The following is a 26,439-nucleotide window of genomic DNA, read 5'->3' on the forward strand; positions in this document are numbered from 1 at the left end:
AATCCTGTGAATCGGCTCATAGAGCCGATCCACCCATGATCCGTACGGGGTGCACGGATACTTGGTGGTCCTGCTTGATCAAGATGAAGCTAATGAGATCTACGACGATTTAGGGTTTTCACCGCATAATCGGATCATCCTACTCCAGGTTGGGCCTTGCGGCCACGCACGGTGCTCGTAAGCCGATCCTAAACAAGGCCAAAAAACCAACATGAAGTTGATCCTAGGAACATCCCGTTTAGGACTTGCGAACGCCACCCTACGTGTCACTGGATCCTCCCCCCCTTTGTAAGGCCTAACTATTGCAGATATTAAACTAATCCTTGTAGAACAAGGAGCAATCGTAACGGATCAGATCTACTAAATGATGATCAAGCGGGGTGCCGCCCCCACACCTGAGATAGGCGTGAGGGCGGCTAGATATGCAAGGGTTGCACTACGTAAGCATGCTTAAACGAAGAACAATGCTAACCCTAACACATCTAATGATAACTACGTTGCTCGCCATCAAAAACGCTTCGATACGAGCAACGCATGGAACAACGTGGGGCTTGTGCTGCCTAGATCGCAAGATGCGATCTAGGCAGCATGTCGCTACCCGATAGAAACCCTCGAGACGAAGGAGTTGGCGATGCGCCGAGATTGGTTTGTTTTGGGGTTGAACGTGAGTTGTTGTTTATTCCATAAACCCTAGGTACATATTTATAGTCCAGGGGACTTTCTAATGAGGGCGTGCACTAAACCGTGCACGAGTAAGATTCTATCTCTAAACTAAAATACGATCTAATATGTTACAGATACACGGGCAATTAAGCCCAACTTGGTATAAAAGGCCGATCCACGTATTCCTCCATGTATATATATCTTCGAGACCATCTTGATCGCGGCCCACCTCCGACTTGGTCAAATTCGGTGATAACACATGCCCCCTGGTTTTGGAAATGACATTTCCAAAATCATTATGCTTTTCCTTCGTCGGGTCATGTCGTGGCAGAGCGAAACCGCCGATTGTTAGCTGGATCGACGCCCAATGAGCCGATAGCAACGCATTGGTCTCTCATAATTTGTCCTTCATCTTCTTCGACTGATGACTCTGAGACCTGGTGACACTCCTCTGCAAAATTCACCATCCTCGAAGAAGGTTGCTACACGGGACCAGCCGATGATACTCCAATTGGCTTCTAGAAACGGAACATTTACCGGGTCGGTTGCCCCCGAGTCTCGGTCAAGGCGAAACGAGAGACGAGGATACACAAATTAGCCGAATGGACCTGGGCTTGATCATGTCCGAGGGCACTATCATGCGAGCCAGCCGATTTGAACGAAATCGGCTCTCCAGAGGAGAGGGCCTTCGGGGTGAGCTGCCCCCCGAGTTTCTTCAGTCCAAATGTCATGACTACATATCCAAACAAGCCCATTGAACCTGGTACTCTGAATGCAGTCTTGTGTATATCTTCTGGATATTGTCAACATAAAGTAATATAACAAGTGCAATATGCAAGTATGTAGGAATCAATGCACAGTTAACACAAGTGTTTGCTTTTTAGACAGAAGGAAATGGGTAAACTGACTCAACAATAAAAGTAGAAGAAAGGCCCTTCGCAGAGGGAAGCATGGATTGCTATATTTGTGCTAGAGCTTTATTTTGAAAACATGAAACAATTTTGTCAACGGTAGTAATAAAGCATATGAGTTATGAAAGTTATATCTTACAAGTTGCAAGCCTCATGCATAGTATACTAATAGTGCCCGCACCTTGTCCTAATTAGCTTGGACTACCGGATCTTTGCAATGCACATGTTTTAACCAAGTGTCACAATGGGGTACCTCCATGCCGCCTGTACAAAGGTCTAAGGAGAAAGCTCGCATTTTGGATTTCTCGCTTTTGATTATTCTCAACTTAGACATCCATACCGGGACAACATGGACAACGAGATAATGGACTCCTCTTTAATGCATAAGCATGTGGCAACAATTATTATTCTCATATGAGATTGAGGATATACGTCCAAAACTGAAACTTCCACCATGATTCATGGCTTTAGCTAGCGGCCCAATGTTCTTCTCTAACAAATGCATGCTCCAACCATTAAGGTGGTAGATCTCTCTTACTTCAGACAAGATGGACATGCATAGCAACTCACATGATATTCAACAAGGAATAGTTGATGGCGTCCCCAGAAACATGGTTATCGCACAACAAGCAACTTAATAAGAGATAAAGTGCATAAGTACATATTCAATACCACAATAGTTTTTAAGCTATTTGTCCCATGAGCTATATATTGCAAAGGTGAATGATGGAATTTTAAAGGTAGCACTCAAGCAATTTACTTTGGAATGGCGGATAAATACCATGTAGTAGGTAGGTATGGTGGACACAAGTGGCATAGTGTTTGGCTCAAGGATTTTGGATGCATGAGAAGTATTCCCTCTCGATAAAAGGTTTAGGCTAGCAAGGTTGTTTAAAGCAAACACAAGTATGAACCGGTACAGCAAAACTCACATAAAAGACATATTGAAAGCATTATAAGACTCTATACCTTCTTCATTATTGTACCTTTTATCATTATATCGAAGCCGATCGCTTGAACCGGCCTCCCTTTGTCCTTGCCACCGGAGCGACTGTTCTCTTCTCTCGTCTTTGCCATGGCGGTAAACGGAATGAGCTACCATGTAGTCAACTTCCGGCGCGAGCTCGGTCCGTTCTTCGAAGGGGTGGACGGATCTACTTGGTCGAGGGCACCCTCGGGCCGTAAAGCCGTTCCCCCGATGCCATGAGAACGGGTCTTCGAGAAAGAGCCGATTAGATCGGTTTCGAGGGTGGCCTTGATCTCATTGTATTGCTTCTTGAGCTCGTCGGGCAGCTCCTCGTAGGTGAGCGGCGTGCCGTCCGCCATCTCGGATGTAGATGGCGATGTGGTTGATGTAGACGATTGTCCCACCGGGCGTGCCGAGAATGTGTTGATCGCCAAAACCCACCGGCGGGCAGCGGCCTTGTCAACACCGTAGAGCCGGGAAGAGCCTAGAGCTGCGGCTGGCTGAGACCCCTCCGAGCGACGGCCCGCAATGCTCTTCTGGTCACACGCGGCGTTGCGAAGTGCAAGGGCGTGCCACCTGACCTATACCGGTCGGGAAGGTGATGAGGATGCCTCGCTTAGTTTCTGCGGGGCATACATGTAAACGTTAAATACGAGCCTCGATCGGCTCTCAGGTAATCCTGTGAATCGGCTCATAGAGCCGATCCACCCATGATCCGTACGGGGTGCACGGATACTTGGTGGTCCTGCTTGATCAAGATGAAGCTAATGAGATCTACGACGATTTAGGGTTTTCACCGCATAATCGGATCATCCTACTCCGGAGTTGGGCCTTGCGGCCACGCACGGTGCTCGTAAGCCGATCCTAAACAAGGCCAAAAAACCAACATGAAGTTGATCCTAGGAACATCCCGTTTAGGACTTGCGAACGCCACCCTACGTGCCACTGGATCCTCCCCCCCTTTGTAAGGCCTAACTATTGCAGATATTAAACTAATCCTTGTAGAACAAGGAGCAATCGTAACGGATCAGATCTACTAAATGATGATCAAGCGGGGTGCCGCCCCCACACCTAGGCGTGAGGGCGGCTAGATATGCAAGGGTTGCACTACGTAAGCATGCTTAAACGAAGAACAATGCTAACCCTAACACATCTAATGATAACTACGTTGCTCGCCATCAAAAACGCTTTAGTACGAGCAACGCATGGAACAACGTGGGGCTTGTGCTGCCTAGATCGCAAGATGCGATCTAGGCAGCATGTCGCTTACCGATAGAAACCCTCGAGACGAAGGAGTTGGCGATGCGCCGAGATTGGTTTGTTTTGGGGTTGAACGTGAGTTGTTGTTTATTCCATAAACCCTAGGTACATATTTATAGTCCAGGGGACTTTCTAATGAGGGCGTGCACTAAACCGTGCACGAGTAAGATTCTATCTCTAAACTAAAATACGATCTAATATGTTACAGATACACGGGCAATTAAGCCCAACTTGGTATAAAAGGCCGATCCACGTATTCCTCCATGTATATATATCTTCAGACCATCTTGATCGCGGCCCACCTCTGACTTGGTCAAATTCTGGTGATAACACCTTCGTACATTCCCATAAAACTTATACGTTTATGTAGTCTCACTAAATTATATTCTATCATCTTGGAATAAGGTCTTGGATATCACATATATATCACACCTTGCTTATTTCTGAAAACAAACTTTTCATCTCCTTACTTTTCAAACAGATTTGGACATCAAGTTTGATGGAGACAAGATAATTTTAGGTACTAATTGAAACCATTGCTCTTTGATTAGCAATTTGAGGTTCACCAAAAAGTTGCAATAGGACTTAATCAGTTACTTGATTCTTTTAACAATACGTTATGACCCCGTAAAGTTACTTGTCATATTTAACAGTGTTTCTATCTCAATTACAAGCCTAGTGTAAAGTACAAGATGGATGCCAATTCTATTTTTTTAATTCAAATACAATTTAGACTAAGTTCATGATAAATCAAGTTCAATTTTAATTCTTAAATTAACTAGGTGAACTCCCACTCAAAACAACATCCCTCACGTTGCCTTAGTGATTACACAAACCAAATCCACTACACCAAGTCTGATCATCACGAGAGATGATGTAGCTTCAATGGCGAACATCAATATGTTCATCATATCATCTATATGATGTATGCTTTACCTTTTGGTTTGCCGTGTTCTGAGGACATGTTTGTACATGCTAGGATCGTCACGTTAAACCTTAATTTTCGCATGTGCAAATATTGCTTGCACCCCGTTGTATGCACACGTTGAATCTATCACACCCGATCATCACGTGATGCTTGGAAACAACGAGTCTTAGCAATGGTGCTAACTAAGGATGAACACTTTCTTATCTTGAATTTTAGTGAGAGGGATCACCTTCTAATGCTGCCATCATGATCTAAGCAATAAGATGCATAAAAAGGATTAACATCACATGCAATACATAATGTGATATGATATGGCCCTTTTATCTTGCGCCTTTGATCTTCATCTCCAAAGCATGGGCATGATCTCCATCATCGTCGGCGGGGCGTCAAAGGTCAATGGCGTCGTCTTCATGGTTGTCCATCACCTGTAGCAATTGTTACAACTAATTTGTATTGAAGCGAAATTAAAGACAACCATAAGGCTCCTGCCGGTTGCCACAATACAATAAAGATCATATCATACATCAAATATAATCACAATGCATCATGGCCATATCACATCACCAACCCCTATAAAAACAAGTTAGACGCCTCTAATTTTGTTTGCATATTTTACGTGGCTTGGGGCTTTCGAGTAAGATCCAATCTACCGACGAACAAGAACCACAACGTTGATACAAGTGTTGTCAAGCCACCAAGTGTAAGTTGAATCTTAACTATGGTGAGAGAGACATGCACCCGCAAAGCCACTTGTGCAATACAAGTTGCACGTCAAGCGTGGAGCAAGTCTCATGAACGTTGTCATATAAAGTTAGCCCGGACCGCTTCATCCCACCATACCGCAAGATGCAAAGTACACAAGAGAGGCCACAAAAAAAAGCATCAATGCCCATAAAACCATTCCGTTCTACTCGTGCAACCAATACATGCATAGACACGCCTATGATACCATTGTTGGGATTCGTAGCATAGAAAACAAAAAATTTACTACCGCAAGAACGAATAACAAGCCAAGATCTAATCTAGTAGATGGTGGCAACGAGATGAATATCAACATACCCTCGAAGATCGCTAAGCGTTAACGAGACAAATCTCGTGGATGATGTAGTCGTTCACTTGCCGCTCGCAGGAGCGAGTAGAAGATCTTGACGGTGCCGTAATCGGGTAGCACCTCCGCACTCGGTCACACATACGATACGGTGTTGATGAAGACGTCCTTCTCCCCGTTCTAGTGGGCAGCGGAAGTAGTAGATCCTCCTCGGAATCCTGACAGCACGATGTCGTGGTGACGGTGGTGGTGGAGATCTCATGCAAGGCTTCGTCGTAGCCGTGCGGGAGAGAGGTGGGGGAGGGTGGTGCTAGGGTTTGGGAGAGAGGGGCTAGGGCGCCAGCCTAGTGCCCTTTAGGTGGTGCAACCAAGGTGCGTCTAGCCCCTCCCCTCCTCTCCCCTTTATATATGTGGAAAACCTAGCCTCCCAATCATACTCCCTCTAGGAGTCTTTATTGGAAACATACCATAATGAGAAACCTAGTCAAGGTTGGATTTTCCCTTTTCCTTTCGAGTTGGCCAGCCATGGAGGTGGATTCCACCATGGACTCCACCTTCCCACCTGGTGGGTCGGCTAGGGCTGGACTCCACCTGCCTTAGTGAAATATTCCGAACAATTCTAGAACTTTATAGAACCTTCCAAAAATACACCGGACCATTCTCAAACTTGGAATTTGACTTCCCATATATGAATCTTATTCTCCGGACCACTCCGAAACTCCTCGTGATGTCCTAGATCCCATCCGAGACTTCGAACAATATTCGATCTTCAAACCATATTCCATATCTACTTAAAACGACATCAAACCTTAAGTGTGTCACCCTACGGTTCGCGAACTATGCAAACATGATCGAGACACTTCTCCAATCAATAACCAATAGCGGGACCTAGAGATCCATAATGGCTCCCACATATTCAACGATGACGTCGTGATCGAAAGAATCATTAACATACGATACTGATTCCCTTTGTCGCGTGATACTTTACTTATCCAAGGTTCAACCTCGTTACCGATAAGTACTCTTTACTCGTACTGTGATATGACATCCCTTGTGACCTATTCACATGCTTTCAAGCTAATTGGATGTTATTCCATCGAGAGGGCCCATAGTATATCTATCCATCATTTGGATGGACAAATCCCACTATGGATCCATGTGCTTCAACCTATACTTTCCGAATACTTAATGCCACCTATATAACCACCCATTTACGAAGTAGTGTTTGATGTCATCAAAGTATCCATCCAGTGTAGTGCAGGTGATTAACATGATCTCATGGTCGAAGGATTAGGTTATTATGTATATCGAAGCTTGTAGCAAAACGAACTAAATGACTTGATCAGATGCTATGTTTACTATGGGTGTGTGTGTGTCCATCAAATCATTCACCTAATGATATGATCTTGTTATTAATAACATCCAATGTTCATGATCAGGAAACCATGATCAACAAGCTAGTTAAACGAGAGGCTTACTAGGGAAGCATCTAGTTTGTTTAGAAAACACACATGTATTAATGTTTCCACTTAATACAATTATAGCATGGGATGTAAATATTTATTATGAACACAATATATAACAATAAACACTTTATTATTTCCTCTCGGGCATATCTCCAACAGGGGGTACAAATAGCCCCCTTCTTCCCCAAAATCTAGTTGCTTCTCTTGCTTTTTCTATCTCCTCCATTGCTAACCTTTGGAAGCTTGTCTATCTCTCAATCCCTCCATGATTCTTGTCCCCACTTGAGAGAAAAGAGAGAGGAGATCTTGATCTAAAATTCTACCAATCAAATCACTCTCTTTGTGAAGGAATCCTCTAGATCTAGATCTTGGAGAAATTTAATGTTCCTCCTTTGTTCTTCCTCTCTTATTTCCAAATAGTTTTAATAGCTTTGTTGGAATTTGAGAGTGAGGGATTTGATCAACTTAGTGGTATTCTTGACATTGCATTTGGTGCAACAGTTTGACTTCTCCACGGTGATACGTGGTGGTGAAAGTTCATGAGATATTCACTTCGGGAGCTTGTTCCCGGAGCTTGTTCCTCTTGGGTCTTTGGACCCTAGACGGCTGATGCATGTAAAATACATACATGAACTTTGTAGTTTATTTCCACATGTTACACATATTTGCTTATTATATAATGTTATTTTCATGTTTTATATTATTTTCGGGGATTTTCTAAACAATCCCCTCTCCGCTGGTTCTAACTATGTCTGACAGAAAACACCTACTTTTACTATTTTTTTACTTTTCAGGAGCTACGGGAATCGAAAAAGGGCATGGTCAAGGGCCATGATTCAGAAATATAGAGATGAACAAAATGGGCTAAAGTACGACACTGGGAGGCCAAGGAGCTGGGAGATAGGCCTAGTGGCGCGCCACCCGGTGCCTTTCCTCCCCGACTGTCTAATTCACCTCAATCTCGTGCCCACGGACTTCGTTTAACCTAAAAACTCTATATATACGACCCCCCGGGGTTTTGTCGAGGCTATGGAGGATTTGACAAGATCGAGGTCTCAGAGGTAGGCCTCAATGAACAGATGGGTCGACAAAGGACTCTGAAACTCATCTTCATGGATCATCTTCCGTTCCGCATACCATATCGCCCGAGAGTGACCGCAACTCTAGCAAAATCATCTCTCGGTAAAGTCTCCATCAAAGAGAAGAGCCAAAGTTTCACCGAGGGAGATTCATTGATACATATGTGCTCGGTGACCCCTTCATCGGCCAATTCCCAAACCGAGCGCGTGGCAGTACAACTGAGAAGAAAGTGTCTCTAGGAGTCCTTCCACATAACGAGCATACACTTGTTTCGGTCCTATGCATGTGGCATCACACATCCCCAGTTGGTAAAGACTGATGCGCCAGACTCCAGAGGAAGATTCGCAGTTTAGAAGGCACCTAGACCTTCCAAACTCGTTGCCAAGCCTTTCCCTCCGCAACTGTTCGAGAAGCCGCTGCTCTTCCATCAAGCCAGTCCTCTTGTGCTTCTTAGTTTAAATCAATAGGCGATAGACGAACAGATTGTTAAGATTCAACTCTTCTCATAACAATGTCTTAGATTATCTCGGTTATTGCAGCGAGAGATTGAAAGGAACCGGATCCAAGAGCTAAAAATCTATAGGCAAATCCCTGGCATATCTCATCTTCTCTTCGCAGACGACTGTTTGCTCTTTTTAAGGTGGAACCAGAACAGACTGCACGGGTAAAAAATGACTTGTGAAATTATGAAAAAGCTATAGGCCAGTTGGTCAGCCCAGGGAAGTGCTCTATGCTCCTAGGAAATAAATGCAGCGAGGAGACGGGGCAGCAAGTCATGTCAATTTTTGAGGTCCAAAATGTAAGCTTCGAGGAGAAATATTTGGGACTACCGGTCCCTGAAGGGCGTATGAAAGATGGACGCTTCCAACCAATAAAAGAGAAATACAAAAACAAAATGACGGATTGGTCAGAAAAATATCTTGCGGGGGCAGCCAAAGAAGCCCTCATCAAGAGTGTCGTGCAAGCAATAGCAACCTAAACTATGAGTGTGTTTAAACTCTCCTTGGCCAAGTGAAAGTAATGGTATTTTTTCTATTTGGTTTGCCTACAGATTAGCCATTGATGATAAGATTTCAATCAATACAAACTCAAGTCATAGCTCAAATGGTGACATAAACTTTGGAATACCATTTGAAAAGCTAACGTACCACCAAAGGTAAGAGTTTTTGTGTGGAGGTTAGCTACTAATGCACTTGCTGTACAAGAAAATAGAAGCAGACGCCTCCCTAATGTAATACCAACATGTACGATATGTGGGATGGAGAATGAAGATGGATACCATGTGGTAATGACATGTACTGTGGCAAAAGCTATTAGACAGGAAGCTATAAAATTTTGGGAGCTTCCTTTGGAGACTGATCTAGTTTACACCGGCAAGGATTGGGTGACAGTTTAATTGGACAAGTTAGATGAGGAGACAAAAACCAAAATAATGTTCATTTGGTGGAGAGCTTGGCACCATCGAAACAATTTTGACACATGAAAGCGAGTAATACTCATTCGGTAAGGTTCATCAATAATTATTTTGACTCTATGCAGACAATTAAAAGTGGGAACCGAAACATTGATAGAAAAGGCAAAGGAAAGGTGCATGTGCTGAAATAAGGAGTGAAGAAAAGGCTACCTCGCCCGCTGTCCAAAGGTGGGAGAGAGCTGCACAAGGATGAACTAAAATTAATGTTGATGCTTCTTTCTTGGAAGACAGTTCAAACGGAGCATGGGTGTTGTTGCAAGAGCACACGATGGCTCCGTTGTGTTCTCTGCATGGGGCACTAGCACTCATTGTTAATCGGCGGAAATGGCTGAAGCCATAGCTTGTCTCGAAGGCCTTAAACTAGCTATTAACCTCACGTATGGTGATTTGCCTTTTGACACAGACTGTAATTCTTTGCTGAAGATTTTTGACCCTGGATCAGTAGACAGATCACCAGCAAATATCATAGCAAAGGAGTTCCATTTGCTGAAACCTGAGGACAGATCAATCAAGTTAGTGCATGTTAGTAGGAAGGTTAATGGGGTTGCCCATAACCTTACCCAGATGGGGCGTAGTGAGTTGTGTGGAGGTGTGTTGCTCGATCATGTTCCGGCTTGTATGTCTGAACTGGTTGTGCAAGATTGTAAGAACAGTTTCTCTGGCTAAGTAATATACAACTCCTTTTCAAAAAAACAATCATCCATTCTCCTTTTGCTGAGGGGAATAGACATGATCGCTTCGACATCCATGGGTAGAAAGTACTCCCTCCGATCTCTTTTAATTGACTCGAATATAGTATAACTTTATACTAAATTTGTGTCAATTAAAAAAAGAAGGGAGTACTTCCACGAAGCAGATATATCATCAATCATAAGGGATGGTCCATAGAACTTCTTATTAGTACAATCTTAATAAAGACTTGTTATAGGAGAGTGGCCAAATGGCCCCTCGGCTACATGTAGGTCATTTTTGAAAAATTCGAAAATGACATTCGAAAGTTTCCAGAAAAATTGGAACACAAATTATTGATGTAGATAATACTAAAGTCTACCAGTGTGCAAAGAATCAGTGAGAAATTCGTTGTATTTTTTTTTGTCTCTGCAAAAATGACAAATGCGTGGATCTGGGTGTGATGAACAGTACACAATTTGAAAAGTTGAAAATCTGTCATTTTTTTTGTGTAGCCTAGAATATAAATAATTTTTAATCTTTCCATAGTGGTAGAGTTCAACAATTTCAGCACCAAGAATTTTGTTTCCGATTTTTTTTAAACTTACAAATGCCATTTTTCGATTTTTGCAAAAAAAAAATGCCACCATGTAGCTCGGGCTCCATCTTTGGTTTCTGCATGTCATAGTTTTTTTTTCGGCCCATTTCATAGTTGGTGTAGAAGATATTCCTCTATGGGCCAATAAGATCGAGCCCATTAGCATCTGTCCATTCGGCCGGCCTCGTCTTCCTCTAACCAGCCCCACTCCCTCACAGGCCGAGGCCGGCACTGGAAACTCCTCTCCCTCTCCCATGGCGCCACCGCCCAAACCCCTCCACGCCTCCTTCCTCTGCTCCCTCGCGCTCGCGCTCCTCCGCGCCGGCCGCCTCTCCGCGGCCTCCCACGTCGCCGCCGCCCTGCCTGCCGCCTCCCCTCCCGCGGCCCTCCTCCGCCGCCTCATCCCGGCGCTCGCCTCCTCGGGCCTCGCCGCCGCCGCCGTCCGCTTCCGCCCCGTCCCGGGCGACCCGCTCACCCTCAACTCCATCCTCCTCTCCCACTGCGCCCTCCGCTCGCTCGGCCCCGCGCTGGCCCTCCTCCGCTCCTCCGACTCCGTCGACACCGTCAGCTACAACGTCGTCATCTCGGGCCTCTCCGAGCACGGCCGCCACGGCGGGAGTCTCGCCCCGGCCCTGCTCGCGGAGATGTGCAAGCGCGGGGTCCCGTTCGACGCCGTCACGGTCAACGCGGCGCTCGCGGGGCTCTGCAGGAACGGCCAGGTCGAGGGCGCGGCGGCGCTGGCCGAGATGATGGTGCGAGGCGGGGGGATCCAGAGGCTGGATGTGGTGGGCTGGAACGCTCTCATCGACGGGCACTGCAAGTCCGGAGACATGCCGGCAGCGCTGACGGCAGCCCAGACGATGAGGGCGCAGGGGGTGGGAGTCGATGTCGTCGGGTACAACACCTTGATTGCGGGGCTATGCCGCGCCGGCGAGGTCGATGCTGCGCGGGACATGCTGGACACGATGAAGGCCGACGGGGTGGAGCCGAACGTGGTGACGTACACCACGTTCATCGCAGAGTGTTGCAAGAGGAAGGCCGTCGATGATGCATTCAGTTTGTATGAGGAAATGGTGAGGATGGGCGTCCTGCCGGATGTGGTCACACTCAGCGCTCTTGTTGATGGGCTTTGCAGGGTTGGGCGGTTCTCGGAGGCGTACGCGCTTTTCAGGGAGATGGACAAGGTTGGGGCTGCACCGAACCATGTCACGTACTGTACGCTGATTGATTCGTTGGCGAAAGCACGGAGGGGCGGCGAGTCGCTCGGTCTGTTGGGGGAGGTGGTCTCCAGAGGCGTGGTCTTGGACTTGGTCATGTACACAGCTTTGATGGACTGGTTGGGCAAGGAAGGGAAGATCGATGAAGTCAAGGACATGCTTCGGTGTGCTCTGGCAGATAATCATACTCCCAATGGCATCACTTACACCGTGCTGATCGATGCGCTCTGCAAAGCCGGCGATGTTGATGGGGCAGAGCAGGCGTTGCTGGAAATGGAGGAGAAATCTGTCAGTCCAAATGTTGTTACATTCTCGTCGATCATCAATGGCCTTGTTAAGCAAGGTTTGCTTGGCAAGGCGACTGATTACATGAGGAAGATGAAGGAAAGGGGCATTGATCCAAATGTTGTGACCTACGGAACAGTTATCGATGGCTTTTTCAAGTGTCAGGGGCAAGAAGCAGCTCTTGACGTGTACCATGAGATGTTGTGTGATGGTGTGGAAGCAAATAAATTTGTTGTGGATTCACTGGTCAATGGTCTGAGAAAGAATGGGAAAATAGAGGAAGCGGAAGCATTCTTCAGAGATATGAATGAACGAGGAATGTTGCTAGACCATGTAAACTATACCACCTTAATAGATGGTCTTTTTAAGACCGGTAACATGGCTGCTGCTTTCAAGGTTGGTCAGGAGTTGACGGAGAGAAACTTGGTACCTGATGCTGTTGTCTATAATGTGTTTGTCAATTGCCTTTGTATGCTCGGGAAGTCTAAGGAAGCAGAATCATTTTTGAAAGAGATGCAAAATACTGGCTTAAAACCTGACCAAGTGACATATAACACTATGATCGCTGCACAGTGCAGGGAAGGAAAGACTGCCAAAGCTCTAAAACTCCTTAATGGAATGAAGAGGAGTTCTATAAAGCCAAACCACATAACATACAATACACTTATTGCGGCTCTTTTTGAGGCTGGGGCTGTTGAGAAGGCCAAGTATTGTTTAAACGAGATGTCTTCTTCTGGATTCTCTCCGACCTCTCTGACTCATCGAAGGGTGCTGGAAGCATGCTCCCAAAGTGGGAGACCGGCCCTGATTTTGGAAATTCATGAATGGATGATGGGTGCTGGGCTTTGTGCTGATATCACTGTCTATAATACACTTGTGCGTGTTTTGTGTTACCATGGAATGACAAGGAAAGCCGCTGCTGTCTTGGAAGAAATGTCGGGAAGAGGAATTGCCCCAGATACCATTACCTTTAATGCTCTAATCCTTGGTCATTTCAAGAGCAGCCATGTAGACAATGCGTTTGCTACTTACTATCAGATGCTTCACCATGGGGTCTCACCTAACGTAGCTACGTTCAACACGATCTTGGGTGGGCTTGAGTCCGCTGGAAGAATCGGAGAAGCAAACAAGGTGCTGAACGAGATGAAGAAAAGTGGCATTGAACCCAGCAATCTGACGTATGATATACTGGTCACAGGATATGCAAAACAAAACAATAAAGTGGAAGCAATGCGTTTGTATTGTGAGATGGTGGGAAAAGGCTTTCTTCCAAAAGTAAGCACATATAATGCACTTATAAGCGACTTTGCTAAAGAGGGAATGATGAGTCAAGCTAAAGAGTTGCTCAACGAAATGGAAAAGAGGGGTGTTCTACCCACATCCTGCACCTACGATATTCTTGTGAGTGGATGGTCAAAGCTTAGAAATGGAAATGAGGTGAGAAGATTTCTCAAAGATATGAAGGAAAAAGGATTCAGTCCATCCAAAGGCACTATTAATTCTATATGCAGAGCATTTTCGAAGCCAGGGATGAACTGGGAAGCTCGGCGTTTGCTTAAAAAACTATATCAGGTTTAGGAACGCCAAGTGTTGATTTCTTATCTACCAAGCATAGAGCATCTGATGGAGAATGTTCTTAGTTTGACAAGACAACTGCAGTCAGGGTGCTTATTGTTGCAGTGTCTTGTCCTTCCGCAGCTCGCAACACCCCGTCAAGCGTTACAGCAAGCTACTTGCTGAGATAATCCCTGAGTCACCTGTAAGTGTCTGGTTCTCTGTCCAGTTGGCTTGAATCTAATTTAACAAGTTCGATGGTAATGTCGTTGTTGTGGTGTCGATCTATAAGTAGTTAACAGCTTCCTTACATGCTCTGTATGCTGCTGCTGCTTCAGTAGTAGGTCTAGTGCTGGTTATCTCACTGAACTTACTTTTGCAGGATGACCCGTCAAATGAGTAGAAGATCATGAATTATATGAAATATCCCCACACGCTCCAAAGGCATGTGATGTTGCCATTTGTTTCCTCTTATTTTTATTGCTAGTTGCTAAAATATCTTGGCTCTATGTGATTAATCATTCCATGTTTCCCTTCGCTGCCTGGTTTTCAGATTACCAAATTTGTGTCACAGAGGAGTCACAAGGAGCTGCACCCTGCTCATGTGAACCTTGTCAAAATTATCGTCAGCTTATCAATGAAGATCTACTCTTCATTTGTAAGGAGCAGATGTGAGTTTATGAAATTCTTGGCTACACTAGTGTTTCCTTGTGTCAGTCACTCTACTGCGTGCATGTTATGCTACTCGGTATGCTCTGGCAGCCGCCTGGTAAATACCATTATTGAACTTCTGCAAAGCACGCTGCAGATGTTTTTGTTCTTATATCAAAGTTTAGTGATGTTTATTTACAACCAGGTGATTATTATGTAGAGTTAGATACAGTTTGTGTTCTGAACATTCATATTCATGGATGTGTTGTGTTTTACTCTGTTTTAATCCTCAAAGACTAGTACTCTTGAAATTGACTCCTGATTGATAGGATAATGGAATTGAATACATCTCTAATGTGAAACCCGCCACCTCTCTGTTTGCATAGGGTCTGAGATAGTAAGGTTCTGATGGAGAAAACCAGTGAGACTGGGGAGGTAGCTTATGGATGCGCCATGAGGGGCGTACTACTGCACTGCACTGACCATAGCCTGGACTTCCTCTTCTAGTGATTGAAGACAAGATATTGGTGATATGAAGTGTGGTGATAAATTGCATCAGGACAAAGAGATCAGGTCACAAATCTGTTGTGGCTGATACTGTAACAATTGGACATGCCTCAGTTAGACATGTCAACGAGAGGAGAAAGACCCTGCTCTGTGAGATTCAGCTACTCTACTTAGAGTTGACAGAAGCAGCCTCCTCTACTTAGGGCTACAAAGGTACTGCTGTTTATTTTTTACGCTTAAATAGCTCAGTTAACACAACTATTTCCGAGTTCTGCGATACTCGATGGAAGCAAGCATTTTTTTCCTTTGCAATTTTAATTACATGAAACGAGTTACTATACTTGAGTATTTTGTATCTGTAGTTTAAGGTCCACACCTATTTTCTTTTCAAAGTAGACTTCTGATTCTCTGAATTTTCATTACACATGGGATGTGTTACTGTTACTATGGATACAATGGTTGAGTATTCATTGTGTGTAGTTTGAGGCCTGAGCCACTTTTAGAAGGAAACACTGAATGTTCATGATAGACAAAAAGTTGTTACAATTGCTATGTCTAGCTTGAGTTTTACACCTTAGAAAAAGCAGCTCTTAATTTTCTTCAATTTGGTCGATGCAATATTGTTGTAATCATGTTTGTGCCCATGTTCTGATCATCGTTGCTTGTGCAGGTTGGAGATATAAATGTCATATGGATGCATCTGATGGGGGATGACCCTGAAGGAAATGTGGCACATCACTTCACTGGTGCCTTAGTGGTAGCTCCAGGCAGACAGGAGCCAAGGTGTTCTTCTTCGAAGTTCTGCTCCATTAACAGCTGAGTTGTAAGATAGTTATTCTTACTATTTCCAAATGTCCCTTAGTTGTCTATCTCTTTGTGTAGGACTGTGTGTCTCCTGCTGAAGAATGGTGCCAGAATTTTCCAGGGCTACAAACTAGGCCTCACACCTGTGTGCATAGTGTTGCAGCTAAGTTTACAAGGCTGTTCCAGGTAGTCTTTTGTTACTTTCTTTCCAACTGCCTAATAGCATGACTGTGGCTAATTAGTATTGGTTTTCTGGATGGAGATTTGGTGCACATGGGCACCAGTGATCTTGTTTTTTTTTAACAAATTAAAAATCATCCTTTTGAGTTTCAAAAAATTCTGAGAAAAAAATCCTCATATAGTCAATGATGTATCCCACAAACGTGCAAAATATCAATTTCAAATACTTGATATTCTTAGCTACACAAAAATGACAAAAGTGAAGATCTGAGTAGAACATTTTCAAATCTCCAAAACATATCAAATTTTGTCATTTTTGTCTAGCACACAATAAAAAGAGTTTCTTGTTGAGGTTTTGCATGATTGTGAGATGTATCACTGACAATCTCCAGATTTATTTTCATATTTTTTAATAACTTGTAAAAAAAAAAAATATATATATATATATTTAAATGGAGAGTGCACTGGAGCTAGGGTGCCAAAAATACTTTCCGTGGTTTTCTTCGCTCTATAAGTCTATTCCATTTCATGTGCAAGCCCACTGCCTAACAGCACCCACCCAATCCCCCACCCGACTAATCCACGACATGTAGATAAAAATAGAATACATACTTGTTAAAGGGCTGGCCCAATAACAAACTGTGTGTAAGTGATATATTGCTGTTACACGTAATAATAAGCAGCAAATAGCATACACGGGGACAGTCTGATAGAGGACCTGAGCTGCAATGTATGGGCTTGGCTTTTTATTACCACCTTAAATCCTTAAACAGTTTTGGGCCCATGCTAGTTCTTCTCTTGAGAATATGACCCTTGCCTCTTAGTTTTGTCTCTCTTTCTCTAACGTGCTTGGCTAGAATGATTGGACTCACGATTCTTATCTGGAAAATGGGGGAAGAAAGGATGCTGATGAATCGACATCATTGATGACCCCCGTCTGTCATCCTAGAATTTGGACAGATGGACACTGAAAGCACACTAGATGTTATCTGACATATCAGCATAGTATATCAACCGCCCTGAGAAGAGATATATCATATATATCACCATAAACAAAAAAATCATAAAATCAGTGTGGAATCAAGTCAACCAACTTGTCTCATGTAATTATCTAGCTAGAGAACCTGTGATGAAAAAAACAGAATCACTGATGAAGTTGCAAGCCAAAGCTGAGAAGCAATGAGGCCAAGGTGAGAGATAGAGAGATAGAGCAACCACAGATTTGATGAGAAGTGCAGCATCACTCAACTCAGCTTAGCACAACAAATGGCATCTGCCCAAAGCCAAAGGCATATATCTAAAGTTTATGGTGCAGCAAGCAACTAAAACAGCACAATCCTCTACTGCACACACTAGTAACCAGACCTGACTTATCTGTTCTTGTAGACTCGCAATAACTGATAGTGAGTGAGAGGCAGGCTATGGTTGAGATGAAATTAGGATGCTCTTTGCCCATGAATGTCACAGCTTTTTTCTTCCTTTTCTTTTGCTACAAAATAATTATATAGATACATGTGTCAATTTAGTAGAAGAAAGATGCACATAAAAGGGGTGGTGGTGCTGGTCACGGGGCTGGTATGAGATGAGGCCACAAGTGAGGTGAAGGGGTGGCCTTTTGAGTGCACAAGAAGCAGAGACACACACACAACCTGTGTACATCAGTACATGCTACGCTGCACAGGGGCCAAGTAGAGCGTAGAGCAGCTAGCTGGCCTTAAAAGTTGCTTGAGAGTGAGTGTAGGGGATTGGTTGCAGTGTCGTGCTCGGGAAACGCTCTGGTGTCACACCTAGCACGGTACCACTCGCTCACAGGACTCAGTCGATCCCAACCTCTCCTGAAAAGCTCCCTAGCTTTCCTTCGATCCACAAGCTGCATGCTGCTAGTTAGCTACTTAGCTTACACACGCACACACTCACTCACTCTTCACAGCAGCCACTGCTACCTGCTACTGCTTTGGCTTGCTCTGCTTCCCTATCTACTACTTCACACTTACTACTGCTGCTACTGTGCCACACACCTGCTACTAGTAGGAGTGACGCTTACTACTACTACGTACCACTTTGGCTGGCACCTATCAGCTCCCTAGTGGCAGTGAGAGACAGAGAGAGCCACTTCAGTTCACTGTGTCTGTACAGTGACACTAGTCACCGGTAACTAACTAGCTGCTCACTACTGGCTGACTCTGTGTGGTCGTGTGACGCCGTGTGTGTTTTGTGGCCACCAAATAGCGATGAAAATTACTTTTCTGGATATTTAAGCCCTGGTCCTGCGACGTCGAGGTCTTGTTTTGATTTCAGTATGTACGAGTAGATAGCTACGAGTGGATAACACCGAAAAGAGGTCGCAACTACGGCAGTAGTTTGGTCTAGCACACTGGATTACTGGTAACTAATGTGTACCTTGAAAACGGCCTTTTGTTGAAATATAACCAGTGGAGCGTAATCATGTCAGATTCAGTTCTGATATTTTAGTAATCGTTGAAGAGGTCTGTGAGATTTGGAAAACTGACCTTAGCAAGTAGTACTAGTGTGTTGCAGGCACTTCCAGTGGCAGATTCGTAAATATGAGCTGCATATGATAAGTGTGCGGTAAAGATGACAGGGCAGCTAACAAAATTGCTAAATTTGGAAGCATCGTTTAGGTTGGAGCTGAAAGTAGGCCATGAGGATGATGTCCTCACTACTTGTTTTCAATCATACAAGCAAGAGGATTAGTTGAGTGAGCTCTAGCAAAAGGAGTTGGTGAATAGCCAACTTGCAGACAAGTACACTATGTTTCGGCCGGACACCAAACTAATTATCGTCTTGCTAGTTAGGCATCTAACCTTGTGATTTAATCTCAATGTAGTTTTGGGGTTAGGCCTGGCAGCGTTGTAAGCCAACATCGACACCTATCCAGAAAGGTAAATATATTGTGTGGTCGGCTTAACCAAATCCCAGACCAACTTTTCCAAAAAGGGGAAAGTGAGAAAGAAAAAGAAAGGCCAAGGATTGTTATCTCCATCTAGTTCTCCCGGATATTATTTGGCATTTCTTTCAAATCGTAATCAGGGGCCCACATGTGAGGGAGAGAGATCTAGTTTCTTTCTGTGGAATCTGTTTTTTCCTGTGTTGCTGGATAAGACTAGAGTGGCACTGAGTAGAGACTAGGCAGAGGCACTGGCCGTGAGCGATCGAAACGTATGGATTTGACTTGAGAACATACTTAACAGTTAATTATTTATATATCCTAAATATTTTACAGGCCGGATAATTTTGATTTTACTAAAGCACATGTGATGCCTCTTTATTTGTCTTATTGGCGCCGCATGACTCGTCCTGTTCTTTTAGGTCTCTGGTTGTTTTCTTTGCTCATCAATTCTCCCTTTCCTCAATCGAAACAGGAGGATCGGCGTGTCGGCACTTCGGCATTTGTCCACTGCTTATTGGCTGGTAGATGATCAAGTACATTTTGACCACAGAGACACATGATTCCTGGAACTGAGGTTATCTTATCCCTCTCTTATCACGCGAGAACCATAGTTACTAACAAATATACTGCTGGTCTGGTGAAGCATTTCGAAGAAGCAAGTTTGCGCCACCAGTGAGACGTTTCTTGAAGCAGTCACAAAGCATTAGAATATATATGTGTTATGCTGTTGAGGCAGCAACATGCACTCAACCGCGAAGCTAACTCAGCGGTGCATGCCTAGCTTGAGAGGGGAACAAGGGATGATTCTGGCCACATGCACGGACATGGTGCTGCTGGAATAACAAGGTTGCCCACCAATCAGTGTGCTGTGCAGTGCATGGAGGAGTGGTTGCCCATGAGCAAAGCCAACAACACCAACACTTGCCGCACTCTCAAGGTGAGTGGCAGCAACATCTACCTCAACCCTCCATTGACTCCCCCTTCACTCCACGCCACTAATCTGAAAAAACTTGGACCAATAATGGTCCAGCTCCATCAGGAACAAGCTAGGCATAACCTCTCACCAAGTCTGATCCGTGATTCTTTCTTTTTTATCACAGGCTTCTTCCGAGTTGTCATGTCCCAGCTACTCTGCACAGGTGTTGCCACTTTGTTAATTCCCATCATGATTAATCGCTGAACATGTATTTATATAGTATTATCTTTTCTTGGGATCATCTTGTCAGAGGCTACTCTTCTCTCTCTAATCTGTCTCTCCCCTGGTATAGTCTAGTGGCTTCTATGTGACGTGAGGAGTGGTGGCCCAACAAGCAGCCACTAATTAATCAATGGTGGTGATTAGCGATCTCCTCCTCCCGCTGCAAGTGATGACAGTGCGAGCTACTGTCGAGTGTCCCACTACTACTTCACTCGTCATCCATTTCCAGGCAACTCAATCCTCTACTGCTGGTGTTTGTGCATGGTGGGTGTCCATGAACAGCACCACATGTTCCATCTCTCCTACATATTCCCAACCACTACATATATATTTTTTCCTTGCATTTTTCTCTCTACTGGCATATTTCATGCAGTTTCTGTTCTCACATATTATGGTACGAACGTGCCCACATCATGGTCGATGGTTACGGGAGCCCAACATCCACTGCCTCACCGGCCAACACATGTTTACACACTGCTTAATGTTCATGACACATACTGGTCAACCAATTAAACATTTTCTCTCCATTTTGATTAAAAAGGTGCAAGTACACCAATCTTTTTGGTTTTGGTGAAGCCTTGAAAATTTATACCAAACTTTTGTTTTCTGCCAATTAAGCAGCTACATGTCAAGGTTTGTAACAGACAGGTCACAAATCTTAGTTGAACTAATCTGGTGCGTCACACCGACCAAGCTTGGTAATTAAGCTGAACATTTATCACATCTATGCTAACCTGACAATTTACAGTCAATTGTTTTGTCAATTGAGCATTTACATGTCACGGAGGTTTGTAACGGAGTACCAGGTCACAAATCTTAGCTGAATTAATCTCAGTTAACTGGTGTGCAACATCTACGCTAAGCCGATTATATATAGTTTACCAGTATTGACTTTTAGATAGATGGATGGTGGCTTGGCATGTACATGGTCTGGTACATGGGAATGATACGAAAGCATATCAAAATCCTCTGTATGATCACACACTAGCTCATGGGGCTGCTTAACTGGTCTAGCTAGCGGTGCATGGACTGATTAGTGATGGATCCTTAAAGCTAGGGCTCTCCACATGTGGGACAACTTGGCTAACTGCATTCCAATCATATGCAGGATCATGGCAACATGCCCATCTTTCCTGCACTGCTAAACTAAGTATGGCAAAGGAAGCCATGAGAGAAAGCCACCCATTACTGCTCGCTCACTCACTCGCTCTGGATTGTAATGCAAGTGAGTGACCAGCTAGTGATGCATGTGTGTGTAGGTTGAGAGATCTAGAGAGAGAGAGAGAGAGGGGAAGTGTGCTAGAGAGAGAAAGGAAGCCCAGCGCCCAGCTAGTTAGTTAAGCCAACTCATGACGATGCCTTGCTTGCCGGCCCCCACCACATCTATCGTCACAGCATCGTCCAAGTTGCTGGAGCGGTGCAGTTTTTCTATGGGGAGTTCCTTGTTGCCCCACACAACAAACAACAATCACGGATCACGTCAAGGATCGATCGCCATTAATTAATCTAATCGCTCCCAACCGTATACCCCTCTCCTCTCGACCGTTGACTTCTCTCACACAACATGACACATCGGTTGCTTCTTCAGCTGATGAGAAGAAGAAAAATCTTGCATTATGCGAGCTAATTTAAGTTCTTCATGATCATATATTATACTCCCTCCGTTCCTTTCTATAATGCCTATTGTTTTTTCGCATTTGTTTCAGAATATAAGAGTAAAGCTATGTTTTTTTTGCAAAGAACCCTTTCCACCGGTCAGGTCAAGTCCAGAAAATCTGGAAACCGATCTGGTCATGTATTTCTGAGATCTGTTTTCAGTTTCCTATTTTCTCTGTGATATCGCTAGGGGGTTTTGTGTGAAAAAATGGCTCGCGCTAATTTCCGTGCCAAAAAATAATAGGCACTATAGAAAGGAACGGAGGAAGTACATAATATGTGTTTAAGCTGCTTTAAATAAGATATTGCCATGGGCAACAGAATAAATCACTTCACTGATTTTATTTCGTTGGTGAATCCGGTCAAGCGTAAGTACATGCACAGTGATTAAGGTGTGAGTCAATTAATTTAGGGAGGAAGGACGGACGTACGCCCTATACATTATTTCGATTGAGATAGTCTAGCCACAGCAAGTGTTAGCATCACCAACCCAAATCTAGCCATCCAATTTATCGGGAAGTAAGAAAACCGAGTACATAATTAGAGCGACCTCTAACTAATCACAATACAAATATAAAGATGTGCCATTTGCACCAGAGGATTTGGAATTTTCTGCCAAGCTTAAAAGGTAAGTTTGTTACTGTTCAGCACTGCGATTAAAAGGGTAGGTGATCGATGGACAGGTCGGAAACAACCATTTTTGGGAGTGGGGGTGATGCAAATACTTTAGGATCACAAATTATTGTAGGTATATTTGATTTTGTTTGGTGTGTGTGTGTGGCCACTGGACACTAGCTAGGGACATATGCAACTGCAGCAAGCTGCACCACCACTACCTCACTACCTCCTAATTCTCGTTGCCAACTGCCAAGAACCTAGCTGTTCATGATCGGTGGGGTTGCTAAACACAACTGTCTATGTGAAAGATCAATTTTATCTAAACAAATAAGCCATGAAAATCAACAGGAAACCATCAAACATGTACAATTAAGAGAGTGGATTTTTCAAGGATTTTTCCACCAATTAAATTAATAGCCACATGCATGTACATGTGTCTTGTTCAAAAGCAGTAGTGGAAGAAAAGTAGACGATGGAATTTCAGCCGGGTGAGAGGCTGATACATCCAGGCTTGCAGTGCAACGCCATCACACCCCAAGAATCACACACGCACAAGGAATATTGAGCTTGCTTCCATCCCTTCTTTCTTGGCTTGTTGCTATTGCTGCTACTATACCTAATACTAGTGCTCACTCACCACTCCTAATTGGATCCCTTTCTCTCTCTGCCCTCTCTCTCTCCACATATAGTGGCAACCAAAAATACAGTCTAAAACAAGTCACCTAGCTTTGCTTCATGAGGACATTAACCTTCACTACACACTTAATCAGGAGTGACTAATTCTGCACTTATTGAAAAAAAGAGGGACCTAAATTAAGGGTGGCTATTAATTGTGACCGGTACTAGTCGATCTAGCTAGACATGTTTTGCACATGAAAGAAATTAGGCAGGTAGCCATGCCTGGCCATCAATTGTCCACAAGTGATTTAAGAGAGGATGCGCATGCATTAAGCTAGCCAGCTCTAACACACCCATTATATCCCTATTTCCACTCAGCTCCCTTGGCCACCAATTCATTAACCCTTCTACTATTACTAGTGTTCTCAGTTTCTCACCTCTCTAACAATAGCACTTAGCAATTAACCATCAAAACCTCTTTCGATCTCTCCCTCTAAACAAGAGAGAGGAGGTTATAAGAGTTGAAGAGACATCCAAAAGACAGGCATATAGAGGAAGCCCAGCCGGCTAGGTTTTTCCAGACAGCTCTTCGATCTTCTCTCTGAATGTTTCTCTCTCATCTGTAGAGAGAGAAGCTAGAAGCTAGAGTTGCTTGTCCATTAATTATAGGCCAAAAGAAACTTCCATTGATTAGAGTAGTAGCTGCAGGATCCATCTCTTTGTTGTTTATATATGCGCGCAGAGCAAAACGCTTCTCTTCCTCTCTCTCTAGCCAGCGTAGCTCCACTTGTCCCTCTCGTCTCCTCCCGCCATAAAAACCACAGAGCCAGCCTCCCTCCCTCCCTACCTGCCTTGCCTGCCACTCTCTCTCTCGTCCTCTCTCTCTCCCTACGCCTTCCTCTCTTGCTTCGGCGACATGCAATCGGCCATGGAGCTGGTGCTCTTCCGGGAGGAGGGCATGGACGATCGGCAGCAGCACGCAGCCGTAGTGAAGCGGAAGCGCACCAAGAGGCCCCGCCACCACCCGCCTGCGGCCATGGCCTCCTCCTCCGCGTCCTCCTCCGAGAGCACCACCACCGAGGAGGAGGATATGGCCCACTGCCTCATCCTCCTCGCCCAGAGCGCGGCTCCTCCCGTCGTCGTCGAAGCTAGGTCGTCGCCGCCCGCGACGGCGCCGCAAGAGACATCGGCTCCGGCCGCCGCGCCGACGCCTGTGGTGGTGACGACGACCAAGACGGAGAGGTACACGAGCCGCAAGTACACGGAGGCGGCCACCACGGCGGACGGCGTCAGGGCCGGCTTCTACGTGTACGAGTGCAAGACGTGCAACAAGTGTTTCCCCACCTTCCAGGCCCTCGGCGGCCACCGCGCCAGCCACAAGAAGCCACGCCTCGCCGGAGGCGCCGATGAGGACGCCACAAACACCGCCATCGTCGCCGTCACCAAGCCTTCCAAGCCGCCGTCAATGAAGACGGCATCACCACCGCCGCCGACGATGACAGCAGCGTCGCCGCCGCTTCCACCACCTGCGCTGGACGCTGCCCCGGACGTCACGACCGTGCTGAGCCTCAACAACGGCGGCAGCCCTGGCATCAACAACAACAGGATTCGCGTGCACGAGTGCTCCATATGCGGCGCCGAGTTCGCCTCCGGGCAGGCGCTGGGAGGGCACATGCGGCGTCATCGGCCACTGCACGCGCCGAGCGCCGCGCCGGTGACCGCGATCGCCGCGGTAACCACGAAGAAAGACGGGAGCGCCAGCATCAACCTGGAGCTCGATCTCAACCTGCCAGCTCCGTCCGACGAGGAGTCTGTCTCGCACCCGCACCCGCCCCCGTCAGCGCCGGCAACTGCGCCGGTGGTGCTCGGCCTTGGGCCGTTCGACAGCGGCAAGAAACGGCTCATGCTCACCGCCGCCTCCGCCGCGCTGGTGGATTGCCATTATTGATCGACACGCCCGCGCAGCTGGCCTCGTGAATTCTTTTTTCTTAACACCGATTGATTGGTTGGTTGATCATTCTGCTTCTTCATCTCCTTCTATACAAAACTACGTATACTTACAAATCTGTTCCTTGGCATGAATATATCAAGGAAATTGTAATTAACATACAATTGATTCTTTCCATTCTTTGGTGTAAGAAGATTGACTATAGAAAATAATAATTGACATTTCGATGTATATGTATTGTACACACAAGCATATTGGGGCTGAAATATATATTGGAATGAAGGGAAATTCCACTTCGTGACCTGTGACTCTGTGAGTAGAAGAAAAGTTTGGCCGGCCAGTTGGAGTGTGTGTGTGAGACTGTGAGTGAGTGAGTGAGCGAGTGGTGTGGGTTGTCTGAAATGTGATGGAAATTAAGAGAGTGGGTGCAATGCTGCGGCCTACTACTATCCACCTTTTTCTTTTATATGCATGTGTCCTGGCTACTTCAGTCCTCTACTCAGTGGCAACTGCCCATCTGCGTGTACACAAAGCAAAATTTGTGTACATATCTTGTATATAAATATATTCAATTATGCATTATCTCTACAGATGAATTCTCTTGGAATTATGAATTTACCCTTTGAATAAGGCTGGCCATAGTGTTAGTATCATAGGTAGTATCATGCATCCTAGGTCCACAAAAATGATGATGTGGCATCTAATTAATGAGAAGAGATAGGATTAGAGTAACATAGGTAGATACTGTATCATAGCGCACATTACGAGAAAAGTAAATGTCAAATAGATCTTGTACATAGATTTACATTGAGATTCTAAAAAACAATAAATTTACAAGTTTATGATACTACACTATAATATCACCCACTATAGAAATAGTATCATAAACAAGTATTATATGCATGATACTAGTGTATGATATTATGCACTATGAGCAGCCTAAATAATCAACTGACGAGTCAGATAATTTGACAGTTTATATGTTTTTTTTATTGTGTGCAATATGGCCACTTAATTAGATTGTCTGTTTCACTGTCAATTAACATTGATTCATCAGCAATTAATCGCCGGGTCGTTTCGAGTGGTAGCGCATGCATGTACGTTTCCTTTTGAGCAAGTCAGCTATCCAGTAGTAGCTTGCATGTTGTAGTTGGTTAATAGGGAAAGATATGGATAGTGAAGTAGGCAAAGTTGGAAAGGGAATATGAGGGTTGCCCAAGCAAAAGGG

At 44.8% G+C, this 26,439-nt stretch overlaps 2 protein-coding genes and 1 long non-coding RNA gene across 5 annotated transcripts; all 3 read left to right on the forward strand.

Annotated features, from left to right (window-relative positions):
* Window positions 1-10,121: 10,121 nt before the first annotated feature.
* On the forward strand, window positions 10,122-14,564 carry LOC124691090 (pentatricopeptide repeat-containing protein At5g14770, mitochondrial-like). The gene is given in 4 exon segments (XM_047224372.1): window positions 10,122-10,309; window positions 11,283-11,311; window positions 11,314-14,325; window positions 14,503-14,564. Coding segments are annotated over 3 exon segments (3,048 nt in total). The 3' UTR covers window positions 14,145-14,325; window positions 14,503-14,564.
* A 113-nt stretch (window positions 14,565-14,677) lies between these two features.
* Window positions 14,678-21,123, forward strand: LOC124693597. Of its 3 annotated transcripts, none has more exons than XR_007000105.1 (7): window positions 14,678-14,791; window positions 15,279-15,491; window positions 15,949-16,061; window positions 16,161-16,268; window positions 19,646-20,110; window positions 20,274-20,312; window positions 20,442-21,123. It is a non-coding gene; the product is annotated as an uncharacterized LOC124693597 (long non-coding RNA). The 3 variants fall into 3 exon arrangements; XR_007000106.1 differs by having other exon boundaries at window positions 20,447-21,123; XR_007000104.1 differs by having other exon boundaries at window positions 20,274-21,123.
* A 2,589-nt stretch (window positions 21,124-23,712) lies between these two features.
* Window positions 23,713-25,514, forward strand: LOC124689008 (zinc finger protein ZAT5-like). Its single transcript, XM_047222611.1, has one exon. The coding sequence runs from the start codon at window positions 24,180-24,182 to the stop codon at window positions 25,209-25,211; it is 1,032 nt and encodes a 343-aa protein (XP_047078567.1). The 5' UTR covers window positions 23,713-24,179; the 3' UTR covers window positions 25,212-25,514.
* Window positions 25,515-26,439: the final 925 nt, after the last annotated feature.

Source organism: Lolium rigidum, chromosome 2 (assembly GCF_022539505.1).
Source record: "Lolium rigidum isolate FL_2022 chromosome 2, APGP_CSIRO_Lrig_0.1, whole genome shotgun sequence".
Classification (NCBI taxonomy): domain Eukaryota; kingdom Viridiplantae; phylum Streptophyta; class Magnoliopsida; order Poales; family Poaceae; genus Lolium; species Lolium rigidum.

Coding starts and splice junctions, on each gene's coding strand:
- LOC124689008 (XM_047222611.1), top strand. CDS start 24,180: ATGCAATCGGCCATGGAGCTGGTGCTCTTCCGGGAGGAGGGCATGGAC.